Source organism: Apodemus sylvaticus, chromosome 7, assembly GCF_947179515.1.
Source record: "Apodemus sylvaticus chromosome 7, mApoSyl1.1, whole genome shotgun sequence".
Taxonomy (NCBI): domain Eukaryota; kingdom Metazoa; phylum Chordata; class Mammalia; order Rodentia; family Muridae; genus Apodemus; species Apodemus sylvaticus.
In genome coordinates this window covers 74,612,015-74,623,924 of record NC_067478.1, presented here as the reverse complement: position 1 = coordinate 74,623,924, position 11,910 = coordinate 74,612,015, and the positions used below count along the sequence as shown (strand labels likewise).

General features: G+C 50.1%; 1 protein-coding gene across 1 annotated transcript; it reads left to right on the top strand.

Annotated features, from left to right (window-relative positions):
- Window positions 1-220: 220 nt before the first annotated feature.
- Sh2d7 (SH2 domain containing 7) lies at window positions 221-10,282 on the top strand. Its single transcript, XM_052187484.1, has 6 exons — window positions 221-396; window positions 1,690-1,779; window positions 5,768-5,933; window positions 6,177-6,386; window positions 7,775-8,461; window positions 10,232-10,282. The coding sequence occupies exons 1-6, from the start codon at window positions 221-223 to the stop codon at window positions 10,280-10,282; spliced, it is 1,380 nt and encodes a 459-aa protein (XP_052043444.1).
- The last annotated feature ends 1,628 nt before the right edge of the window (window positions 10,283-11,910 follow it).

Here is an 11,910-nt window from a genome sequence, read left to right as displayed (position 1 = left end):
AGGCTGCTAGAGCAGCCTTCTGCTCGTGAGTCTAGCAAGCCAAAATGCCTGGTCCCAAAGTGTCACAGAGGAGAGTCAGCTAGAGACCCAGCCCAGAGGTAACAGGACTCCTGTGTGCCACAGGCGTCGAGGAGGGTGTGAGTGCAGGCAAATGAGCTATGTCACACAGATATAAAGGACTGCAGCCATCAGGACCCACACATCATCAGCACTCACCGGGATGGAGGGCGGCCCAGAGCAGCTCCATCTGGGCAAGGCGCTAGACGAGGCAGGGGATGGGCGGGCCTTGGCTGAAATCCAGGAGCTGGCTCTGAAGTGGTTCATGGAGACACAGGCCCCCTCTATCCTACAGAATGGAGCTCTGCCTCCCTGGTTTCATGGATTCATCACTCGCAAGTAAGGCTGCCCCTGACCTCATGACCAGCATGACCTGCAGCTCCTCAGGCCTGGGAATATGGTCCGAGGACTCTGGAACTCTGGGTTCCTGGCCTTTCCCTCACTAGGCAAGACCTTGGGGTAGAAGAGACAGATTGTCAAAGCTTCTGAAGGCAGATGTGGAGGGCATTTTCCTAGCGGGATCTTGGGTAGTTGCAGGTGTGGGAAGGACGAATGTGGACTGTGCAGGAACTGGGCGTGTTTAGATGAGTTCTGAGTATCTTGGCAAAAGTTAGAAAACCATGCCGTGTGCCAGCCCTGGAATGCTATTATAACTGAGGTTAAAAAAAAAAAAACTGTCCAGGAAACCCAGACACATGGTGATCCTGGCGTAGAGGCAAGGATGTGGGATTTAGCGTTGTGGTTGAGATAGATCACCAAGCTTCCCAAGTATGAGATGGAAGAAAGAATGACAAACACAGCCCACCAGGTCCTGGCCCAGGGCCTAACACAGCGAGGGGACAGCTTTGCAGACCACACGAGGCTGTGTTCAGGGGACCTGCAGCCATTTTAATGCTCCGTGTCACTGTCTTGACACCCTTCGTTTGGAAATAAGGGGTCCCACATATTCATTAGGCAATGATCCCTGAAAATTATGAAGGTAGTTCTAACTAGTGATGTAGTGATGTATCTGGTGAGTATGTGGGTAAGGAATTGTACAGTCTGTGTTCTTCTGAGCCAAACAAACAGACAAACAAACAGAAGCTAGAATTGTCCACTGTGCCTCAAAAACACTAGGTATCACGCAGAAAGACCTGAGGAGGTGGCGGTGAGCTCTGTAAGCTTCTCTTGTAACCAAGGTTGAGACACAGCAGGAGTGCTACAGAAACTCTCATGTAGGGCACGTCTTGCACAACTGCACACTTAATCACAAGAGAGGGATCTCTACCAATGCGAAAGTCTCTGATATCAGTTCTTTCTATATAGTTATCTGGGTGAGAGCAGGAAGCTGCAGGAGGTGTCTATTACTCCTGCTGGCAAGGCTGCACTGGGGGGTGGAAGGTGCCCTTGGCCTGGGAACTCACATCCAACTACAGACTGTCCTTAGTTTTCTCACTTGAGCCAGGACCAACCACAGACTGCACCTTGAGAGGCCTCCGAGTCAGTCAAAGATCTCAGAAGGTTTTCTATCAAGGGCTGAAAATCTGTCTCAATTTAGGACACAGCATGCAAGGATCCTGAAAGAGGTCTAATTCAGGCTGCTTGGTTACTGTGAGGGTACAGACCCCAGCTAACGGCATATCCTCTGTCCAGGCAGACAGAGCAGCTACTCAGCGACAAAGCCCTCGGTTCCTTCCTCATCCGCCTCAGTGACCGGGCTGTTGGCTATATCTTGTCTTACAGGTAAGTGGGTAACCCTCTATGAGGAGACAGGCAGCCTCGGGGTTTCATAACCCAGAACCTGCTGATGAACACAGAGGTTCAGAAACTCACTGTCTGGTTTTCTCTGGGCCCTGACCCCATGATTCAGTCATCCTCTGCTTGGTCAACCCTTTGAGAGCACGAGCAATGACTATACACCAGGGATGTTGCTGAAGCCTTCAAAGGGCTGAGGGGAGCTGGATAAAAACATCCTCTCAGTGGGCATGAACTCTGAGCCCAGTAGCGGAGGAATAGACTTGCTAGCGGGAAGAGGGCATGGTTGGGTATAAGAAAGTCTTTCTAGTAAGTGGACTGGCATGGGAATAAGTGCAAGGTTTTGAGAGCCACAGATCCTTGGATGCAGCGGGACATATCTCTGGAAATAGGATAGCTGTGGATGAGAAGTCTGACCACGAAGAAAGGGTCCAGGCAGAGTGCATGCAGAGGGAGAACTGGAGACAGTCCGGAGGTGTGAAGGCAGTGGGAACCCACGCCATTGGTTGGGTATGAAGACCTTGGGCCTTACTAATGCAAGGCTATGAGACTAAAGAGGAAGAGACGTGCACCTAGTGTAAAGTCAGAGGTGATGCCTGCGGAGCATAGTCTGAAGTTGGGCTGAATTGGAACGGTAGAGTTTCCCTCTGGAGGCCTGGAAGGAGGCCAGGGCTGCAGGACAAACTTCCAGATGCTGATTCAAATTATGTGCACAGACTCTCCTTGTTCAGACCCTAACCTGGAGGAAGCTTCTTTGCCTCTCTGTGTCTCTGTCATCTTGTATGTAAAATAGGAGTGTTCTAGTTACCTACCATGGGACTGCTGCAAGCGCCCGATGAGACGAGTTTGCAATTGCCTGGCACAGTGAAAAACATGGAAGGGTTGAACACATGTTAACAATTGCTCAAGTCTCATTTGTTGCCACATACGGTTTTGGGCACTCTGAAATATAATAAGCATTTCCCAAATCTCCTTTCAGTTTTGGTTTTTGTTTATTCTGTGTTTTTTTGAGCTTCCCTGCTCCTCCCTCTCCCTTATGAGACCTCGGGCACAATGCCACCCTGTGAAAAATAGCAAGAGGAGATGCTCAAAGAAACACAAAGAGAGAAAAGGAATAGAAGGGGCAGAGACAATCAGCAAGCTGACCCCGATCCACATCCAGGCGCCACCATCATTCCTGGTTTTCATAGAACCGGCACACAGCACTTGGATATTCAGTTGAGGGAAAAAAAGTTGTCACTACTTCATACAAGGTTCAAAAAATGAATAATTCTACATAGGTCCAAAATAGAAAACAATAACCTTCCTTTTTCTTCTTTTTCTTCTTTTTTTTTTTCTTTTGAGACAGGGTTTCTCTGTACAGCCCTGACTGTCCTGGAACTCACTCTGTAGACCAGGCTGACCTCGAACTCAGAAATCCACTGCCTCTGCCTCCCAAGTGCTGGGATTAAAGGCATGCACCACCACTACCTGGCCAACAATAACCTTTCTAAAAGGAAACAGGAAACTATTTTATAAGTAAACAAAGTGCCTATGAGAACAGGATAAAAACAACCTTGTAAACACATAAAGCCCTTACTCTAAAGAACTGAGAAATTTGGATGTGAACGCAGTCTGGCTGTGACATCTGTTACCCCACTGCCAGCAGCATTCATTCAGCTGATCTAGCGACTGGAGAAGCGCCTCCTTCCCTCACCCTGCATCCCTCCTGAAGCAATTTGATAAAGAAGACAACTTGCCCAGAATAGAGAAGGGATGACATTTGTTCTAAGACCTCCCAAACAAGCTCTTAAAAGACTGATAGATATCCCTAAGAGAGAGAGAGACAAAGACAGAGACAAAGACAGACAGAGACAGAGAAGTTTGTGTGTGCGTGTGTGTGTGTGTGTGTGTGTGTGTGTGTGATGTGTGATGTGTGTGGTGTATGGTGTGTATGTGTGATGTCTGTGTGTATGTGGTGTGTATATGTGGTGTCTGTGTGTATGTGGTGTGTGTGTAGTGTCTATGTGTATATGGTGTGTGTGGGGTGTTTGGGGTGTGTGTGTGTGTGTGTGTGTGTGTGTAGTATGTGGTATGTGTGGTATGTGTGTGTGTTGTATGTGTGTGTGGTATGTGTGTGGTATGTGTGTGTGTGTGGTGTCTGTGTGGTATATGTGGTATGTGGTGGGGTATGTGTGTGGGGGATGTGGTGTATGTGTGTGTGTGTGGTGTGTGTGTGTGAGGTTTGTAGTGTGTATGTGTGGTATCTGTGTGTATGTGGTATGTGTGTGTGGTGTCTGTGTGTATGTGGTGTGTGTGTGGTGTCTGTGTGTATGTGGTGTGTGTGTGGTGTCTGTGTGTATGTGGTGTGTGTGTGGTGTCTGTGTATAGGTGTGGTATGTGGTATGTGTGGTGTGTGTACGTGGGGTGTGGGGTGTGTATGTGGGGTGTATGTGTGTGTGGTGTGTGGCTTGTGGCATGTGGTGTGTGGTGTGGGGGGGGATGTATGTGGTGTGGTGTGTGTGTGTATGTGTGTGTGTGTGTATGGTGTGTGGGTAATATGGGTGGTGTGTGGTGTGTGTGTGTGGTATGTGTGTATGTGTGTGTATGTATGGTGTGTGTGTGTGTCTGTGTGTGTGTGTAGTATGTGTGGTGTGTGTTTGTGGTGTGGTGTCTGGTGTGTGTGTGGTGTGTGTGTGTGGTGTGCTTGGTGTGTGTATATGGTGTGTGTGTGTGTGTGTGTGTGTGTTGCTCCACCGTGCCTCTGTTACTCTTTGGCATACTCTCAGTAGAAATGAGTCAATGCATTCACCAAAAGACAGCATAGAACACCTACATTTATAACAACCTCAGTAAGGAAATAGCTTGTAGGTTATTTCCTGGAAGGCTGTAGGTTTTCTGTCAGATGAGGCACTGCACGTAAGTTTTTAAAGAAAGAAGCTGAATCCGCTTGGGCCTAAGTGAATCTGAAAATTACATTGAGTGAAGGAAGTGAGACACAAATGAGGATTTTTGCATAATTTTCATTTATTTGAAATTCCATAATGGAAGAAACAAGCTTTTGACAATAAGGTCAGAAAGAGGCCGCCTGTGGGATACTGGCAGGGAGGGGCTAGGCAAGGTTTTATAGCCTAATCTGCATGTGGTTACGTGGGGCATTTTTTATGGGTAAAAATTTATCTTGCTGTACACCCATAATGTGTGCTCTGGGTTTAAATCATTCTTCCCTAAGAAAGGACAATGCCGAGGGTAGGACCTCACAGGCTGGGGGAGGGTCTGTTGTTCCAGAGGATGGGGACGGGGGAACTGACTGGCAAAGGGACAGGGCTGGACCTCGGCTTTATTGGAAACTTTGATATTTTCTACCTCATCGTTTTGTTTTGTGTTTTTATGGTTTGGTTTTGTTTTTCTTTTATTTTGATCTTCTGAGTAGCACATTAGCCAAGCACAGTTGCTCTAGTCCCAGCGCTGGAGAAGCTAAGGCAGCAGGAGCCTCTTGAGTTTGAGGCCAGCCTGGGCTGTAAAGTGAGATCTTCTCTGAAAAATAAATGAGTAAAAAAATTAAAGGATTTAAAGCTAAAATAAATAAGTAGATAGGGTTGGGGGGCATGGCTCAGTGTTACAGCACTTGCGTAGCATGTGGGGGGCCCTGGGTTTGATCCCCAGTACCACAAAAAACAACAGCTATAAATTATTGCATCAGTAACTAGATGAGCAAGCTTCGGGGCACTGTTTGAGTTTTGAGCTTGATGAGGGTCTAAATCACGCTAGTCCTAGCACCGTGCTCCCGAAGAACAAGATAAATTGTTCCCAGGGCCCCAGACATTTGAAGTGCCCCCCAGGCCCCCCAAGGAACCCCATAGATGCATGGTGCGGGATCAGCCCGTGGTCAGATCAGTCTGTACTGGAGAGATGATCCTCCTCCAATGCACAGGGGCAAAGCTGGCCCGCTCGTAGCCAGCAGCTCAACCCGGCCCACGTGTGAACTGTGTTGCAGGGGTAGTGATCGCTGCCGCCATTTTGTCATCAACCAGCTGCGAAATCGACGTTACCTTGTCTCAGGAGACACCCTCAGCCACGGCACCCTTGATGAGCTCCTACGCCATTACCAGGAGGTGCAGCTTGAGCCTTTTGGGGAGACCCTTGCTGCTGCTTGCCCACGGGTAGGCACTTTTCCCTGTGAGGGTGAGGGTAGGAGGATGGGGTGCCCAGCCTTGGGGTAACAATCACACAGGCACATGCTATCAATGGAACTGAGAGGCACTGTGGCCCTCAATCAAAAAAGAATCTTGCCCAAAGGTCAGAAACCTCGTGGGATGTTTTCATCCCTTCTCTCCAGCCCTTGGCAGGCAGTTGAGGGCTGCCAGTGTATGATCATAAGCCTGTTATGTCTTCACTGCCTCCAGCTAGAGGAAAATGATCTATACGATGCCATCAACACGGGCCTCCAGCAGACTAATCTAGGCCTGGAAATTCCAGCCATGGACTTTCCCAGCGTGCTCCCTGACAAGGCCACCAGTCCCCGCCTTCCTGCAAAGCCCCAGGTCTCCTTCCTGCACACCAAGAAAGCCCTAGACATGAGTTCCCGGTCTGTCTCGGATGAGGAGAGCGCAGAGGTGAGGAGGAATCTGCCCTACACAGGCTGATAGCTGCCAGGCTGAGATGCAGGGGTCATACTAGAGTCAGATCCTTAGAAGCCATCAGAACAGTATCCTCAGACATGGTAAGTGTCCATCAGGCCCGTGGTGTAAGAAGCCCAACCTAGAGTCAGCCTGTAGTGATCCACCAATGCTGTGGCCTGCCCTAGTCAGCAAGCCTGGACTAGACTTTTCCATTTTCTCAGTGTGAGGCGTTGTGTGAGTCATGTACTTACTCTCTCTGAGTCTGTTTACCATTCCTGAGGTACCTGCGAGGGCTCAATGAGAATGTTGTAAGATACTGAACACCATTTAGCAGACTGTAAAGTGGGGTGTCTTTATGATGGGATAGGCTCAGAGGATGTCTTTAGACATAGGCCATGGCATGCCAAGGACTTCTTACACTCAGAAAAGAACCTAATATCTTCTTATACTCAGAAAACTCACACAACTCCTCACACTGACAAAATGGAAGAGTCTAGTCCAGGCTTGCTGGCCAGGGCAGGCCATAGCACTGGCGTATCACTGCAGGCTGACTCTAGTCTGGGCTTCTTACACCATGGGCCTGATGGTCACAAGAGCCTCTCTAGTCTCCTGAACCGCCCCCCCCCCCCAATGCTCACCATGGCCCCATTGGCCTTACAGATCTTTCTTAAACCCACAAGGCTTTTAACTTGCTGAATACTCTGCTTGGCTGAGTGACGTCACTTATACTCATACTGCATTTTGTCTCTCCTCAAAAAGGCCACCTGACCTACAGAACATGTCACCTTTGCCACCTGACCTACAGAACATGTCACCTTTCCTGCCTGTTATTTTCTCTTCTCTGTTACCTGCTTTGCTCTCTACAGCACTGATCATGTCCTGATGGGGCATTCCTTATGACACATCCATACATCATATACTACATCAAGTCCTTTTGTGCACTGTAGCACAGCCCCATGGTGCTTGTTCCCAGGTTAGAATGTAAACTCAAGCTGGTCTCGGGGCTTAGACTGCCTGCCATGTAGTTGCTATCAGTGAATATTTGTTGAAAGGTTGCATTGAATGATGGGCTTGGAAGTAAGTCACCCTGGAGGTAAACAACCGTGAGTGGGTGACTCATGGGGCCCCGTGGGAACCAGTGAACCATGCTGGAGACGGAAGGACCAGGCAGAATGAGTTTGGGTTGGCTGTTGAGCTGGTAGCCAAGGCCTTCATTGTCAAGGCAAAGACTGTTCTTAAGTTAGAACCAGGAAACCAACCCTTGCATAAGATAGGCAAACTGAGGCAAAAGAGGGAGGCTCAATTTATAAAGAGAGCTTAGAGGGTCTGAGGTCATGGTAACAGTGGGTGTTTTTTAAGAAATTTTCTGCTCTCTCTCCCAGGTACCCACTAGAGTGCCCCCCATTCCCCAGAGGAGTCCCTCTCTTCTGGATGAGTCTTCTGCAGGTCCCAGTGACATCATCTATGCAGACCTGAAGAAGATGAACCGGGCAAAGCTAGGCCTGGGCACAGAGGTATGGGGCAGGCACAGGCCAGCTCCTGCTGGCAGCTTGGCTTGTTCCCCAGGCAGGGAGCCCTCAAGGAAACTCTCAGATGAAGATCAGAACAGGCCCAATAGCCCAGGGCCTGCCCCATCTGGGGTGAAGCCAGACCAAGGCTCGACAATGCCTTACGCTTCCTTGGGATTTCCCCTGCCCCCCGGTTCTGAGGCCCTGGGATCACGGGCTACAACTTGGAGGCAGGGGTTTCTAAAGCTGAGCCATGAGGCTCAGTCCTCCTCTGAAGCCAGCTCTACAGATGCCCACCAGCTCGCTGAGACACCAGGCCTACGGCAAGAGGGTGGGGACAGAGCAGACCAGAGAGGCAGTACTTACGAGCAGATTCCAACCTGCTGGCATGGCACTGCCAAGCTCGCATACCCTGGAGTCAGCCCCACATACAGCCAACTCTCAGGGCCGACGGACTATGGCTATGAGAAGATTTCAAAGACTTCGCAGCTCCCAGAGTCAGGGAACACCTATGAGCAAATCCCAGCCGCCAAGAACAAGGACTCAGGACGAGTGCACAAGGTGAGTTCCCGAGGGAGTGGGTGGTGGCTGGTGGCATGCACCTTTAATCCTAGCACTAGGGTAGCGGAGCCAGGAGGGTTTCTGGGAGTCTGAGGCCAGCCTGGCTTCTGTAGTGAGCTCTAGGACAGTCAGGACTACATGGAGAGAATCTGCATGTGGTTCTCAGGAATGAGCAGCTTACTGTTCACAAGTGCCCCGAACTCTCCCCACCTCCCCCGGTGATTTAAGGGTGGAAGAAGCAGCTGCTAGATTTCAGGGTGAAATCACCTAAGATTCCTATACAGCAGGGCTCTCCATGGCTTTCTTGCAGTCCACCGGAAGACTGTCAGAACCACTGAAAGCCAGAAAGAAGGCCCTTGGCACTAGTCATGAATAAACACCTCTCTGGCTTCTGGCTTTGGCCAAGACACTTTCTCTGATGACTGTAGCTACAAAATTTAGCAAGACAAAACACAAGACATCTAGTTAGATTTTAATTCTATATAAATCAGTCGTTTTCATATATCTCAAACATTATGATGGGAGCTGGAGAGACGGCTCAGCAGTTAAGAGCACTAGCTACTCTGCCACAGGACCTGATTCAGTTCCTATAACCCACATGGCAGTTCACAACTATCTGTAATTCCAGTTCCAGGGGATCCAACCTCCTCGCTCAGACATAAAAGCCATATATGCAGGCAAAGCATGTGAAATAAAAATAAATAAATCATTTTTTAAAGTTTCAAAAACAAGAAAAGGAAACAAAACAAAACAAAACAAAAAATCACAATGGTTTCTTATTTTCCTAGAATTCAGATTGAACTGGGAAGCCTATACTTTTTTTCTTGGCAACCCTACCCAGACTCTCTCTTCCTTGTCTGTAAGATGGGCTGATCATCTGATTGTGCTCAGGGTAGTTTCCTAGGGAACAACGCACCACATACCCTCTTGACAAGAGGTGGTGACTCTTGGCTCTCAGGGTGACCATTTCTGAAGATTCATGATAGAGAAGATCATGGTGGGGTTGGGGGGGTTAAAAAATGCCAGAGTGAGGTGGTTGGCATGGGGCTGGTCCTGGGTCCCCAGGGTGGCAGGTGAGCCCACAACCTCCTCCATATCCCTCAGCTGCCTGTACTTGCACACAATAGGAGTGACTCCTTCTTGTGGGCACAGCCTCGAGTCTGGGGGAAAGCTGAAACCCCCTCCCCTGGCCTGAACAAAGACACCCTGAGCTTCAAATCAGCTCCTCCCTCAGGACAGAGCTGTGTCCTCCCCGTCTTGTTCTCCCTTCCCCCACCCAGATCATTTTCTGAGGTGTTGATCCTCTAAGATTTAGGCAGTGGACAGGCTGTTACAGACCTCCGAAGCCATGTCTGCACTTCCCTCAGATGTTCCCAGGTCTTCCTCTAACACAGGTGGTCCTGTATATAATCCATCTTCCTCTTCATCCGTTGCCACCAGGGCATAGCAAGGCCCCAGATGGGTAGGAGATAATGGGGGACTGGCACTTACTCAGGAGGGGAAATGATGCTCTGCAGTATTTTCTTCCTCCTTCCCCACGGCCTATCCCTAGCCAGTTAAAGGCAAATCCTCATCTTAAATTGGAAGACTGAAAGTAGAATTTGACCCCGAGAGAGGCGTGTGGGAGCCATACTGGCATTGTATTCTGGCATTCCCCCCCCCCAGCTTGGGCTGACACCCCAGGCCCGAGCTAAGAGCCACTGAGCCTGAGTCTCTGGTTTCCCTCTCTGCCGGAGAGCCCAGGCCCCAACGTCCTTTCCCTCCTCCCAGCCCGACAAGTTCCGGAGGCTCTTCTTCACCGACAAGAAGCACAAATTCTGAGGAAAGGCCTGGCATTCAGAGGTTTGGTGGTATCCACGCTGCACCAGGAACTACTGGATACCCTCAGCTCACCTGAAGGTGTGACCCAGCCATCCACTATGGAGCCAGGCTCCAGGACACAGCCTAGGTACCTATCCTGGAAGGCATTGGGCAGACCTTGCTACGGTCTGCAACTCCTGGATGGTCCTGCAACTCTTCAATGCTGTCCATTCACACAATGAAGGAATAAGGCCACCAAGAGTAGGGACTAACTAAAGGAAGAGTTGGATGCACGTGGAGAGGCCTGGGCTGATTGACCAAGCTTGCCTCATGCCTCAGATACTTTACAAGTATGTGGCAGGCCCCTTGCCAAGACAGACATTTTCCAGACTGGCTAAATGGCATCATGTAATTACTTCTGAGAACAAAACCAGTTCCCTTCCTCATGGCCCTGCTGGGAGATAGGGGGAGAAGGCCAGGAGCCACACCCTCCGTGCCTGCCCCAGAAGGATTAGATCCAGAAGCTTGGGAGAGAGCAGCCAAGATCCAACCTCAGAAACCATGGGTCTAACCTGCAGCAGGCTGGGCTCCTGGGAACTGCCCCAGCCCTTCTCCATCTTTATCCTAGCTTCAGTATGTAAACTCCTAGCTTGTGCTACAGAAACCTATTCAAAGGCAATAGCTAGTGAGGGTCTGCACAGAGACCCCCTCAGTAAGTCGGGCTTAAGCTTGGGATGTGCTGTTGGGCAGCATCTGGAGCCAATCATGGGGCATCTGATGCCATGCTTATCTGAGCAGTCACCCCTACCTACCCTCTGTCTCCAGCCAGTCCTAACCTTCGGAGCAACTCAGATTCCTCCCATGCAATCCACCATGAACCTGGTGACGTCACCTCCTGAGACTTTTGGGAGTCGGGCTTTGCCCAGTCACCAGTTTGGGAGTAGGATATTCTTGCTCCAGCTGTCCCCTTGGCCAAGCTGGCTCTTCCAGGGACTGCTCCTGTTTGGTACTGCTCCCCTTCATGCATGTGTCCCCAAATCCACAGGGTGAGCAACCGGCCTGCTGTCTTCTCTCTACCCTGTCTCTACAAGCAGGAGACAGGAACTAAGACCACAGTCCCCTCCCCACCTGCCTCCACCCAGGCCCTGGGCAGAACGGACTCAGTGCACACTGTGGGGAAAGCCACCCCTTGGTAGACATTTGGTCAATGCACTTTTCCCTCTGAACTCTAGAAGTCCCTGACTACTTGGGGTGGTGATGAAAAGTTTAGGAGTAGCAGGAAAACCCCAAGCCTAACAACGGTGAGCCCTCTGTAGGTAGACAAATCTAGTCCTAGGGAAATGGAAACAATCCTCAGCCACGTCCGGAAGCCAACGTTAGCATCTGACACTGAGGGCAATGTTTCACCTAAGGCGTCAGGGACTGCCCGAAAGAGTGCCGCCAACCACTAATGGTGTCTCCTAATGCTGACAGACACGGAGAGTGCAGGACACAAAAGTGTTTTATTTCTAGGAGTTCACAAATCTGACGTCAGCACACATCAGTGATCCCATGTCATCGGGGTGGGGGAGGGTGGGGGGTAGGGGGGTGGAGGGGTGGGGGGGAGCAGTGTTCGAGACACAGGGGCAGAGCCCTTTGGATGGACCTAA

Bases quoted from the DNA above. Each gene is read 5' to 3' on its own strand.
- Sh2d7 (XM_052187484.1), top strand. From the start codon at position 221: ATGGAGGGCGGCCCAGAGCAGCTCCATCTGGGCAAGGCGCTAGACGAG. The intron at 1,780-5,767 runs GTAAGTGGGTAA...ACTGTGTTGCAG, and splicing joins GGCTATATCTTGTCTTACAG to GGGTAGTGATCGCTGCCGCC. The intron at 6,387-7,774 runs GTGAGGAGGAAT...TCTCTCTCCCAG, and splicing joins CGGATGAGGAGAGCGCAGAG to GTACCCACTAGAGTGCCCCC.